Source organism: Gossypium arboreum, chromosome 5 (assembly GCF_025698485.1).
Source record: "Gossypium arboreum isolate Shixiya-1 chromosome 5, ASM2569848v2, whole genome shotgun sequence".
Classification (NCBI taxonomy): Eukaryota; Viridiplantae; Streptophyta; class Magnoliopsida; order Malvales; family Malvaceae; genus Gossypium; species Gossypium arboreum.
The window spans coordinates 82,778,741-82,793,173 of record NC_069074.1 but is presented as its reverse complement, the minus strand read 5'-3'; the positions used below and the strand labels follow the sequence as shown (position 1 = coordinate 82,793,173).

General features: G+C 29.6%; 1 protein-coding gene across 1 annotated transcript; it reads left to right on the top strand.

Annotated features, from left to right (window-relative positions):
- The first annotated feature begins 2,988 nt into the window (after positions 1–2,988).
- On the top strand, positions 2,989–4,439 carry LOC108452311 (pollen allergen Sal k 5.0101-like). The gene is made up of 3 exons (XM_053027609.1): positions 2,989–3,005; positions 3,297–3,372; positions 4,128–4,439. Exons 1-3 carry the CDS (start codon positions 2,989–2,991, stop codon positions 4,437–4,439), a joined length of 405 nt encoding a protein of 134 aa, XP_052883569.1.
- Positions 4,440–14,433: the final 9,994 nt, after the last annotated feature.

Below are 14,433 nucleotides of genomic sequence, written 5' to 3'. Positions count from 1 at the left end.
TTTAGATAATTAGTGTCGAAACCACCCTTCGATTAAAACTTTTTTTTTTATTTTTAAAGATCGACTTTTTGGGAAAATAGAAATATGGGAGTCGCCACCGATCTTTTTGTTTTGGGTTTGATCGGATCACCTAAGAATTTGGTTATTTTAATAAAACATTTGCGATTTACTAAAACAACGACTCTGGTCTACGAAAATTTTAGAAAACGGGCTCGGGAGTTGGTTAAGTATGAGGAAGGATTAGCACCCTCACTACGCCAAAAATTGGTACCAAATCAATTAAATACTGTCCTTATGTCAAGAAAATGTTTTTGGAATGTGGCTCTTTTTAATAAAAGTTGAATAACCCGAGTTGATTGTTAAAAATCTTTTTGTTTCGACGTCCGAAAGTTTATAATTTGAAATTAACAAAAGGATGCCCAGTTATTTGGTCCAACGAAAAACCGAAACCCAGCACGGTAGGGCACGATTCCTCGAATTTCCGAACATCGAACATTGCCTCACCTTAGAAAATACGAGTGAAATTTCGAAGGGATCTTCGATTGTTTTGAGCAAATGAAAAAGTGCAACCCAGCACGATAGGGCTCGATTCTCAAACCGCCAAACATCGGACATCGCCTTCGTTTTGAAAGGTTTTTAATAAACATGAATGAAAACCTAAAGGAATATTCAATTGTTTTGAACAAACGAGAAATCACAACCCAGCACGATAGAGCATGATTCTCGAATTATCAAACACCGAGTATTGCCTTCGTTTTAAAGGATTTTTGGAAGACATGTGTGAAATTTTGAAGGGATATTTGATTATTTTAAGCAAACGGGAAATTGCAACCCAGCACGTTAGGGCACGATTTCGCGAATTACCAAATATCGCATATCGCCTTTGTTTAAGCGATTTTTAATAATTTTGAAACTAGCTTAAAACACATTAATTCGATTTAAAATAAGACGGAATTGATCACAAAATTTGGGTTTTATAAAACCACATTTCAGAAATCAAGTGGAGAACGATGAATGGGGTAATATGTGTATGCATAAAAATACGACAATGGAAAAATGAAGATAATACAATCTTATTTAACCAATCTAATCAAACAAACAACTAATTTAAAACAACAAAGTTTACAAGCGTGGGTAAACCACGATTGATATACTAATACATAAGGAGGTGAACTAATGATGTGCAACGAATATACACGAAATAATATGAAACAATTTCCACATAATGTACCAAACAAAATAAAACAAATATGATACAAAACAATTGAAGAGATGATGAATCGATGAACGAATACTACATGCTCGAATTTGAAATAATTTACATGGATAAAAATACTATATCAATAATTATTAAAATGATTTTGAATCAAATAGCATGCAAAATAATACATCTATTTTAAATCGACAATATGCATACAAAATTAAGTTAGCTTATAAATTATATAAATACCATTGTACTTAAAAGATACTTAAAAGAAATACTAAATAAGGTATTAAGATAATATAATATAGAGAAACTCTTAAAAATAATGATTTTATAAGCAAAAAAATGAAGTTCCCAAAATAGTGTCATGTATATAAAAATGTTTAGTGAATCGTGAATCAAGAAATATTTTAAACAGAAAATCCTATTAAAATAATTTATGTATTAATATATAAAATGTTTAAACAAAACTTTATAAAAGTATTAAAATGGTTTAATATAAAAAGAGTTTTAAAATGATGATTTTATAAATGAGATAAAGTTTTGAGAGAACTCAATGCATATGTACATATATGTAAAAATGTTAGGAACTTTTAAAAAGCAAATAATACAAGTCGAGAACTCAATTAAAATAACTCAATTAAAATAACTCAATATAATGAAGCACTAATTTTATAAGTACAAAATGAAGTTTTGAATAATTCTACACACACACACACATATATATATATATATATATATATATATATAAACATTAGATGAATCTTAAAACAAGAAGTATTTTAATAATATAAAAAATTTCTATTAAAATAACATATATACGAATATACACAAAAATATTTAAATGTGGCGTTATACAAAATGTGTAAATAGTATAATAAAAAGAATTTCAAAATAACTACACAAATGAAAACAAATTAAAATAGATTAACATTTATAAGAATATTAGATGAATTTTAAAATGGCAAATTGCACAAACAAAAACTTGACTAAAATACTATATATGTACAAGTATATGAATAAAACGAAATAATATATAAAATTTTTGTAAAACAATATGATAAAAGAAAACTTTAAAATAGAGACTTTATAAAAACAGGGGTAATATTATCATGTTAATTCAAAAAAAAGTATATATATACATGTATAGAAAGTATTAAGTTGATAAGAAAATGATAGACCATGTAAATCAAATGGACTCAATTAAAATAACATTAAAATGAATGGGCTAATTTATAAATAAAATAATCAAAAGAGGGCCAACGTGTGATGCACATCAATGTAAAAGGGCTAGAACTGGAAATAACCCAAGTTCTAAAACGCAAAGCAGAGACACGGACCAAAGCGCAAACACGCGCAAATTACAGGGCTAATTTTAAAACACAAGGTAGACAAATTGGACGCAAATTGAAGGCTGTGCGCAAGGGGAAGGATTTGTTGCATAAATAGACCATTTTAGGCACAAAAGGCTCCCCCCGTTCTTACACGGTACCGTTTTGCTTAATATTTGAAACTAAAAGCCATTGAATGGCAGCTTACTATTCCCCTTTTTTCGCCATAAGCAGCAGACCCAATTCTTAGGGTTTCAACACAACAAATTTTAGGGTTTTCCCATCCCCCCATTTGACCATTCGACTGCCCCATTCCACCATTGAAATTGATGGACGGTGGCTCCCTATGGAGTCGTTTCATTCTCCTATTCTAAGCCTCACCTCGAAAGGTAAGATTTTTAGCCCGAAAACCTCTCTCAAGCTTCGATCTCAACGAAGAAGAGATGGTCTCCAATGGCTCATATGCGCAGGTAGATCCTTTCCTCTTTACTTTATTTGCTTTCAAAGTAAAATAAAAAAAAGAGAATAATCGCAAAGAAAGAAGGCTCAGAGATTTAGATCGGAAAATCACCTTCTGATATTGTTTGCTTTTTGTATTGCTGGTATATCTTGCCTAAAAATGCGTAGGCATTCGTCCTCTTTCTTTTTTTTTACAAGGATCAAAAGCTTGGCTTTTTATAGCCGAAAAGAAAGAAAAATAAATCAAAAATATACAAACGTTCTTTGTTTCTATTCGCTGCTGTTTTTGTTTCCTTTCGCAGGTATGGTGTCCACTGGCATGCGTTGGGCTTTGGCGCGAGGTGTACGGGGCTGTGCACGAGGGTACGGAGGCCAGAGGTTGCTGCGGCGCAAGGAAAGGGTGACCTAGGGTTCCCGAAAGTGTTGAAGTTTTTGGGCTTTTTGGACTATTCGAGATTGGGCTTATTGGGCTAGGATATTAAGTTTGGTTTTTTTGGTCATGTATTGGGCTTTATATATTTTTTTGTATTTTTTTGTTTTGTGTTTACACGGGCCCGGGCAGATTTGGCCCATTACAATTAGTTTTGTTTTATTATTACTTGATATTGTTGAAACAATAAAAAAGGGAGAACGATGAGCCGAGTCTTCCACTCCCTCAACAAATCAAACCCTCAGAAATAGCAACCGCATCCTAAAATAACTCAACCCCTCCCTATAAATCTACCATTTTCGCAAGCTTTCATACCCAGGGAAGAGCAATAAACATTAAAGTGACAACCAAAGATATGGCAAATATTTCCATAATCGCCCTTCTCTGCTTCACTATTTGTGTTTCCTCCTCACTTAACTACGCCTATGGGGCTGCTGAAGAAAATATGCAGTATATGGTTGTAGGTCATGTTTATTGTGACACTTGCCGTGTTGAATTCGAGACCAAACTCAGCGAACCCCTTGGTGGTATATAATCAAATTCTTGCTTCTTCTTCTTTTTTTTCTTTTTTTTTAATTTCAAATATATGAAAAAGAATAAAAAATAAGTTGTGTAAAAGTTGTGTTGATATATGTTTGGTATTGCAGGAGCAATAGTGAAATTGGAATGTAGGAACCGTATGAACGAAGCGATTACATTCTAGAGCCCAGAAATAGTGGCTAACAGTCACGGAGACTACCACATTATAGTGGAAGGCGATTATGAGGAATCAGACTGCGATGTTGCTTTGGTGAGGAGTCCAAGGGTTGATTGCAGTGATCCCACCGAAGCGTGGAGAAAATCCAGGGTGGTTCTAACCACACTCGATGGTCTCAGCGGTAAACTCCGGTTTGCCAACAATCTTGGGTTTAAGAAGGATGTAACTCTTCCTCAGTGCACTCGAATTCTTCAAGAGATGGGCTATTATGAGCTTAATCAAGAAGCTGAAGACTTTACCCTTTCATCAAAACTATAATATGTATTTTCACTTCAACTTTTTCTAAAAGCTCAGTTTAAAAATGAAGTATTATTTTGAGTCCATCTTCTTGAAAAACATTTTGGACCTTCGAAAAACTTGCAAATGTATTACGGTGGTTTAGAAGGTTTTTTATTATCAATATTTAATTATAATGATACAGGCTTTCTAGCTACCTTTATTTACTTATTATCTTATACTTTTTCTGTTGTACTATAATATAAAGTTTGGTTGATTTTAGGTTGTTTGTGAGGAGTACAATGGTTATTTTATACATTGTGATTACTTTCCTTTCAAACAAAAAAATATTATTCATTTCCGACAATTTATCTTTCTTGATATATACTGTGGAAGATTGCATAGGAAAAATAAAAAAAAAAGATTAATGCATTTCTTAGTAACTCGAAGGTGAAAGGATGGTTATTCCAACTTTTTGAAATTTGATAGAAATCATTGTTTTTTTTCATTTTTTATGCATATGAGTTACTTTCGTAATTTGATCTATTTTATTTTCTAATCAAAGAATAAATATTGATTAATTAAATATGAACCCTCAATTAAAAACGAGATCCAAATGATATTAAAATGTTTTCAACCATTAATACTCTAAGATTTATAAAAGTGTTTGCATTTAAGAAATCGTCTAAGATTGATAAAAGTGGAAGAAAAAAATTGGCAATGCTTTAAAAAATGGAGGGTAAAATTTAAGCATGATTGATAAGTGGATGGTTGAAAATTTATAACATAAAAAAAATAATTTATTAATTATAAATATAATCAGTAAAAATTATTCAAGATATAAATTAGAATAAAAATAGTGTGATCCAATAAACTAAATAAAACATACAATTGAAATTAAAATAAGAGAATAAATCATATTAGTATCATATTAAAAAGTATAGATTTTAGAGACCAAAAAATAGTGCCACATCATTAAATTTTAAAGATAACAAAGTATTATTTTACTTTCATCTATATCTAATATCTTCTTCAACTTAATTTAATTTTAATTAAATTACTTAAAATAATTAATTTTTAAATTATAAACAAACATCTTTTCTTCTTTCATAAATTTTAATCATTTTGTTTTTCATAAATTAATTTTTTTATTTTTGTGCAACCAAATTTTTAAAAAAATAGTAATTTTTGTGTAATTTTTCCATGTCATTGACACATAATTTTGATAATTATTTTATTATGAATCTTGAACCTAAAATCCCAAACCTTGAACTCGAACCCTAAAACTTAAACCTTAAACCTCGAACCTTGCGGTTCAAGGTTTGAATTCGGGATTTAAAGTTCAAGGTTCGGGTTTTGATTTTGGGTTTGGGGTTCAATGTTCAAGTTCAGTGTTCAAGGTTCGAGGTTCGAATTTAGGGTTCAATGTTTAGGTGTAGGGTTCAAGGGTTTGGGGTTTGGGATTCAAGGTTCAGGATCTAAGGTTCAAGTTTAATATTCAAGGGTTTGGGGTTATGTGTTATAAGTTTAGGGTGTAGGGTTTTGATTTATGGTTCAAGAGTTCAAGGTTGAGTTTCTGGTTTAATGTAAATAAATTACCAAAATTATGTATTAATCACATGAAAAAAAATTGTTCAAATGTTATTAAATGATTTGAAAAGGACCATGAATAATGTGGTGAGAAAGGTCCATAAAATAATTTCTTTGTAAATGATTGTATAATAAAATTTTATATCTTTAAAATTTGATAATGTGGCAAAATTTTATTAATTCCCCAATACATTAATTTATAGGATCATTCTAATGTAAATTATTCCCACAAATTTATATATATATATATATATATATATTAGATATTCCAAATAGACAAATATTTTATTGAAAAAGGCAGGTCAATAATAAATTACGTTAATGGTAGAAATAGTCAATGTGCATGTTAATGGTTTGTTCATCTATTGACACTTTAATTGAATAATAGTGTTGTTTTAATGATAATGGGTTCTGTATATGAACTTGTATTTTTTGTGTACATCACTGTGAGATTTAATAATAGGCTAATGCGAATACTATCTTGTAAGTTGGCATAGGCGAATCCGGGGCCTAGCAGGTGTCCATCACCTAAAATAAAAATTTGTTGTTTTGGTTTTTTTAAAAATTTTAAAATTTTAAAGTAGTAAAAGTAAAATTGTATTTTGGTTTTTTTTTAAAATTATAAAAATTTAATTTAATTTTTAAAAATTATAAAAATATAGACTATTAAAAATTAAAATTTCATTTTAGCCTACTTAAATTTTTTTTTTTGACTTTCGCCCTGTAAGTTGCAATGTATTGTAATATTAGGTATCGGAGTTTATTATAAGGATTCTAGAGATATGTCATTGAAGACACACCAATATGTACTGTCGAAACTATTTTTAAATTTTTGAAAAGGGGTCGACTTGGTGTTTGAAAATGAAAACGAACAATGGGAGTCAGCACCAATCTTTTTTTTAATGAGGTGTGATCGGATCACCTCGTAATTTGGTCATTTTAATAAAACGTTTTGATTTACTAAAACAACAATTTTGGTCTACGAAATTCGAGAAAACAAGTTCGGGAGTCGGTTACGTACGAGGAAGGATTAGCACCCTCGTAACCCCCAAAATTGGTACCTAATTGATTAATTAATATCTTAGTGTCAAGAATTGAGAATTTGAAAAGATTTTAAAAATACGGTCCTTTGTTAAAATATTATTTAATTGAAAATTTCGAGAAAGGGGCATATTATACGTTAGTCGAGAGAGAGAATCACGTCCCGTAGGTTTGGACACAATTTCTTAAATTCTCGATACGAGATTAAACCTCGAAAATTTTATTTATTTTAAAAGATATTCAATTATCTCGGTTTTATAAAGAAATCATACTCCTTAAGTTAGAACACGATCTTTTCTTAATTCCTGAGAATATTTAAAATTCATGCTTTAAAAATGCTCATTTATTCGGATTCATCGAGAAAATCGAAACCCGTAAGTTAGAGAACAACTTTTCAAATTCTAAAATACGAACAATTGCTTATTCTAAAAAACAAAATTTTATGCATCGAGTAAGTATTAATATAACATGATTTTGTAGTAAAATGTAAAAAATGAATTACGGTGCTAAGATGCATAACAGACTAATAATGAATGCATTAATATAAATGACGATACGAAGGACGAAAATAAACAAACAAACCAATCATAAATAAAAAGAAAATAATAAGTTAAGGAATTTAAAATTAAAAAAACTAATAATAAACAAATAAAAAATAACTATTACATAAAACAGCTTAAAAATAATAATATTAATGATAATGATAATAATTTTAATAATCGTACGAATAATAAACGATTCCGGAGTCTTGAAAGTATATTAAAATTATAAATAGATAATAAATACTAAACATATAATGAAGTAACAATGAGGACAAACATAGAATGAAAATGAAATGAAAATAATAATAATAATAAAAGGAATAATAAATGAAATAACAAAATAATAATAGTAATAGTTTAATTAAAAATTGAAAATAAGCTAATAAACAAAGAAATAAAGAAATTTTAAATAAAATGTTTCAATAATAATAATAATAATAATAATAATAATAATACAAGTAAATATTGTGTAAAACGAAATAATAATACAAAATAATAAAGAACTCAAAGATTGGAAATATATAAAGGTATAAATAAATAAATAATAAAATGACAAAATAAAATCAGTGTATTTAAAAATAACAATTAAATAAATACAAGAAAGAACTATAATAATAATAGTAATAATAACACTAAATGAATTAATAGCAAAAATAACAAGAAGGGACTAAATTGAACTTTAAAACAAAAATTTGGGGCAAATAAAAAATAAATAAAAAGAAAAAGGACCAAATTGAATGCGTGAATAACAAGGAGGGACCAAAATGAGAAATAATCCCTTCCCTAATGCACAGCTTCAAGGTGAATCAAAATGAAACAGATGCAAAAGTTACGGCGCAAAATTAAAAAGTAAAAAAGAAAGGATGGGATTTAATTGAAACAAGGCAAAAAAGCGGAAGGGCCAATCGCGCAATTAGCCCTTCCGTTTAAAAACACACGGATCCTAGCTTTGGGTCTGGTCGGTCGGACCGGGTATGCCAAAATGACACCGTTTTGGGTGTTTGAGGCCAGTCCCAAAATGACGTCGTTTTGGGGCCTATATAAGTCAAAAAGATTTGAAAAAAATTCATTCTTCCCAGCTTCAGAAAAAAAACCAAGAAATCCTCTCTTTTCTCTCTGGGCATAGCCCAGAATTCGGTCAAAGGTCCAGCCATTGGCCACCGTGGCGGCCACCAGTCACCGGCGATGGCGCCACAGTCCACGATGGCCGGAGAGAAAAAAATATTTTTTTCTTTTTAATCCCTAACCCCCAAAATACTATTTTTCATCGAAAATAGAGGCCTCATTCCCCCCCACGACGGTGTAAATGTAAAAGGTAATATTCAACCCCCTCCTTTTTATTTTTTTTTGTGTTTATTTTTAAAAAGAAAAAAGATAGAATATGTAATATCCCGAATTAGGGCCTAATAGGAATAGTGGTTTCGGGACCACAAATCTGAGATAGAAATAATTATTTTATTATAATTTTAAGGTCTATGGCATGATTTCCTGATTGTTTGAAAATTTCGTTTAGAAATTTTATCGATAGAGGGTCCAATTTGATATTTAGGACTAAATTGCAAAAAATTGTAAAATGTGTGTTCTAGTTCAGAAACATACTAAGTACTTGTGAGTAATGGGTTTTTAAAGTGGAGGTCCTTGGATAGTAATTAGACCATTATACTTGTTTGGACAAAAATACCTAAAGGAAGATAAAACACCATAGTTTTTAATTAAGGACATTTTGGTCATTTAGTTATTAAAATGAATTAAAAACAAAATTAAAAGCCAATTTTTGTCCATCTTCAACCCCTTGGCCAAATTTCACATGAGGAGACATAGCTAGGGTTTTTCAAGCTTCCAAGCTCGATTGTAAGTCCATTTTAGCCCCGTTTTTAATGTTCTTTACGTTTTTAGAGTCCCGGTAACTTGATTAAGCTTATTTTAGCAATAATTTAACCTAGGGTTTATATTTGGATAAATACCTATAGGTGAAATGTGTTTATTTTGATGTTTTATGATAGAATATGAAGCTTGAAATTGTGTTAAATAACTTTTGCTAAGCAATTTTACGTGAAAAGGAGTAAAATAACATAATCGGTAAAAATACCAAATATTCATAAGTACATGTTAAAGTGAGAATTTGATGTTTCCATAGAAGGGAAAAATGATCAGAATGTCATAAAACATAAGAAAATAGGATGAAATTTAATTTCCGAGCCTTGGGGAAAAAGTTGTAAAAGTTTAGGGGCAAAAATGTAATTTTGCCAAAGTTTGAGTCAAGGACTGTTTTAATAAATGTAAGTATTAAATAAGCTAAAATTTTTATTTTAGATCAAGAGAAACAAGATTCGAGTCGTGATCGAGGGAAAAATAAAGTTTACGAGGAATAGGCTCGATTTCTAACATTTTGTACTGAGGTAAGTTCAGGTGTAACTGTAGTAACATAATTTTCATTTTAAGTAATTTAATATTATTTATATGATATGATGATTATTATCATGAAATATTATGCTTTGTGGATTATTATTTAGTAATATGCAAATTATGTAAGCTACTTGATAAATATGAAATGCTATCAAGTATTGGTTTCGACATTCCGTGGATGATAGCAAAGATGTGTGATTGAGGAAAATCCCGTTTGAACCTTGGGAATAGATTAGGATACAAGTGACATGTCACTAGGATAATTGAGTTCTGAGCTCGTTGAGTTGAGTTCGAGTTCGTGAGATGTAACTAAGCATCCGAACTCGTTGAGTTGAGTCCGAGTTCACTTATGGATGCGAACGCCCGAGCTCGTTGAGTTGAGTCCGAGTTTGCTTATGGGCGGGTTACATGGTAGCTTGGCTACATAATTTTCGCAGGCTATTGAGTTTGTCTAGCTGCGGGTATGGCACTTATGTGCATGCAATCCGTGTATCCAAATTATATTCAGATGTGTTCAACGGGTGAATCTTAAGTGAATAAGGAGAATACTTAAGAGGAAGGTGACATGTTGGTAAGTGTGGTGAATGAGAAAATTTGGACAGGTATGCGCTTAAACCCTCGGGTTGAGAACTTGGTATGATGAAATCGTGGTATGATAGTAAATGCAAATGTAACATGAATGTCTTGGTGATATTTATACAAATGATGTTTTATGTTGGATTGCATGATTATGTTATTTACTATTTACATGTGAACTTACTATGAATTTATGCTTACTCCCTCCTTTCCATTCTTTGTAGTTTTGACAAGCCAGCTCAGAAATTGGGAACGGTTGGAGGCTCGCTCACACTATCAGTGGACCATTTTGGTATAGTGGCTTGTATATTTTGAGTATGGCATGTATAGCATTATAATCATTTTGTGTATATGATCTTATAATATGGCTATTGGGTGGTAAGGAAATGTTTGGTAATGATTAGCCATTGGAATGGCTAATCAAGATCATATTTGGTGTTATTGATACTTAATGTGCTATCTAATCCATGGAAATTCATAAAAAGGTGAAATTTGCTATAAAACAGTATCATACAACAACAATGATGTGAGTTTGAAAAATCACTAAAAATAGTAGAGACAGGATTAGATGATGAATAAAATATGAAAATGAAGCTTATTGAGTCTATTTTCATATGGAAGAAACAAAACAAGTAAATGAATTGTATTTTATGAGAAATTTGAGTTTTGGTGGAACAGGGTCAGAGCAATTTTTGAATCCCCTATTTTGACTTTAGAAATTCACTAAACATTGGAAAAACTTAATTAGGAGTCATAATTTATATTTATAGATTTCTTATTGATTCTAATTTTAAGAGAAACAAACAGAATACTCATCTGAATTCTGTACAGAGAGAAAAATGATTCATAGTAAACAGAGGTCACAGCAGTTGAACACTAAAATAGGGGAAACTTTAACTAATAAATTATACTAATTGGCCTGACCAAAAATTCTGGAAAAAAATTATTAAATAGATATATGAGTCTAGTTTCAGAAAAAAATTACGGATTTTAATTTCGAGTTTCTTAACTCGATATATGATTTTTTTAGCGACTGTGATGCAGATGGGCAATTTATTACGAAAGGTAAAATAAATTATTTAAAATTGTTTAAGTGATAATTTAAGTCTGTTAACGCTTCGTGCTAGACTCCGGCAACAGTCTCGGGTAAGGGGGTGTTACAAAATAATCAAGATAAAAAGAAAAGAGAAAGCAAATCAAATGACTACCTTTAAATACTTTGAATTCGTTTTTCATTTTTTTTATTGTTATCGTGTGTCTCCGTAAAGAAGGGAGCTTACGTCGTAGTTGTTCATGCCTTTATAGCAGAAAAAGAAAAAGAAAAATACAATATTTTTCCTTTGTTATTTCTTTTTCTCTGTCTGTCCTCTTTTGTTTGGTTTGCAGGTACGAAGGCCAGCTGTGTACGGAGGTGCTGATGTGGAGGAGCGGTGGCGGCTGGTCCTAGGGTTTCTTTGTTCTTTTTGTTGAAGATAGGGTTTATTTTCTGTTTTGGGCTTAGGCTGTTAGAGTTTGGTTAATTTGGGCTTGGGTTTTGGATTGTAAAATGGGTTAGATATAATTTGGGCTATTTGTAGCTAGGTTGAGGGTTTTGTAATGGACAGGACTTGGACATTTTATTTGGCTTTATTTTTTTCGGCCCAGGCCAAAATTAGGCTATTGCATGTTGTAAGTTGATGAAGATTGTCATATCGGCTAAAAGTAAGAAAATATAGAAGCATTTACGAATTCCGGAGCATGGTGTTCAGTTACTTCAGTACCAAACCAATACCATTAAATTAAGATATCTACCTTAATTTTTTAAAATTTATATATGAAAAAATTATTTATATATTAATATTTTTATTAAGAAAGTGCAAATTAAACTATAAGTATGTATTAAAAATAACTAAAATTAAGCATAATAACTTATTTGGTCCTCCAATTTTATAAAAAATTTATTTTAGCCCTCCATTTAATTGTTCACATTTTTTAGTCCTTAAACTTGTGTGTTTTTATCAAATCACGCATGTGGTAATCTATATGTATATCACGTCAACAAAGTTAAAGAATGTTAACTTTTTCATCTATTTTGGATTGATTTGACAAAAAAATGTAAGTTTAAGGGCTAAAAGAGACAAATACATAAATTAATACGGTAATTATGTATTTGTATCACTTTCATTTGTGTCATGTATTAATTATGTACTTTTCTCTTGTAGTATTCATTATTATCAAGTCTACAATTTAGTATAAATTTGATTGGAGCTAAATCAATAATGTTATTGTTCATGTTATGATGTAGGCCACTGATGCTTTTTGTCAAATTGCTTAAGGTACTGAGATCTGATAAATTTCTAAATACATACATTGATCACTGTTCATTTGACTCTGAAATAGTAGTAAGAAACTTTATTTTGCCAAAAAAACTATTGGTATTTTGAATTGAAATTATTAATATTTTATAAACATTATATTTAATCAGAGAGGGTTGATGTCTCCAGTTTAGGAGCACTTTGTTAGGTTTGAAGTTTGAGCTTGAAAAAATCCGAGCTTGAAGTAAGTTAGATCTAAACCGCCCAAGCCCACCCGTTGGCTAGCTATAATATAATTTAATATATCACATTTAATATCTAATTTACATTTAGCCTAAGACTATCATTTATTAATTTTAATTTTTTATAGAAAAATTATGTATACATTTATTTATCATATTATTAATAAAATTTATAATATATTTTAATTAATAAATATAATTAATTTATATATCGTACCGGTAAGAAAAAGGTAATTTTATCTTAAACTAAATTCAAAAGTTAAAAAAAAAAAAGTTGGATAGTTGAACTTTGAAAGAAGTGGAAACCATTCACTCATTTATGTAATATCTCTAAGAGTTTGTGCATTAGGGAACTCATTTAGGTATGGGCAAATTTACTTTCTAAGCCTCTAATTTCAATAAATCCACAACTGTTGTGAATTTCATTATGTTAAATTCTATTACTAGTCCTTGTACTTTGTAACAGTTGTGGATTTAATACCTATATTTTTATTTGGTCATTTTTAGTCCTTTACTTTTCTAAATTTAAAATTTTAGTCCTCTTTAAGCAATAACTATTAAATTCATTAAGTTCTGTTGTTTCCAAAATTTGATGCACCAAACATATTATCATATATGTAATGTCAAGTCTGGTTATTATTTCCATATATTACTCACTAAATATTCAGTTAATAGATTAACGGCTGCGTCAAATATGAAGTTTTAAAATTCGAAAAAGTATAGAGATTTAAAATGATCCAATTGGAGAATATGGATTAAATCTACAACTATATGCATAATACAAGATTAGCAATTGAATTTAAATAAACAAATTTAATTGCTACGTTTTGGGTCAAGACTACAATTTCAATTTTAAAAAGTACAGGCACTAAAATTGACCAAATAAAAATATAAGAACTAATAACAGAATTTAAACTTTAATTTATTATTTATTATTTTCCTTTTTAACTGCTTAATTATTAAAAATTTAAAATTTTTGAACGGATTGTAAGTTGTGACATTGATATTTTATTTGGAATTCTAATTAATTTATTAATACAAATATTAGACATACTTTTAATTTATTTTATTTTATTTTATAACTAAGGCTTCACTTGTCATTTTATTAGTTATATCAATATCTCATAATTTAAAAAATAAAAATAAAATGGGAGTGATTAAATTTAAAAGAAAATTTCTTACTATTTTTAAATTTTTCTTGTTTTATAAATTTTTTAAGGAAATTGTTGAAAAATTAAGAAAGAGAAAGAATCAGGAGTCTCCTCCCTAGCTTCAACAAACCAAATCCCTAAAAATAGATATGTTGAATAACAACCCTATCCCAAAATAAGTAAATACCTCTTTA

What these genes read in the sequence shown, in the direction of transcription:
- LOC108452311 (XM_053027609.1), top strand. An exon ending in CGAGGGTACGGAGGCCAGAG is followed by an intron (nt 3,373 to 4,127) that starts GTTGCTGCGGCG and finishes ATTACATTCTAG; the next exon opens with AGCCCAGAAATAGTGGCTAA.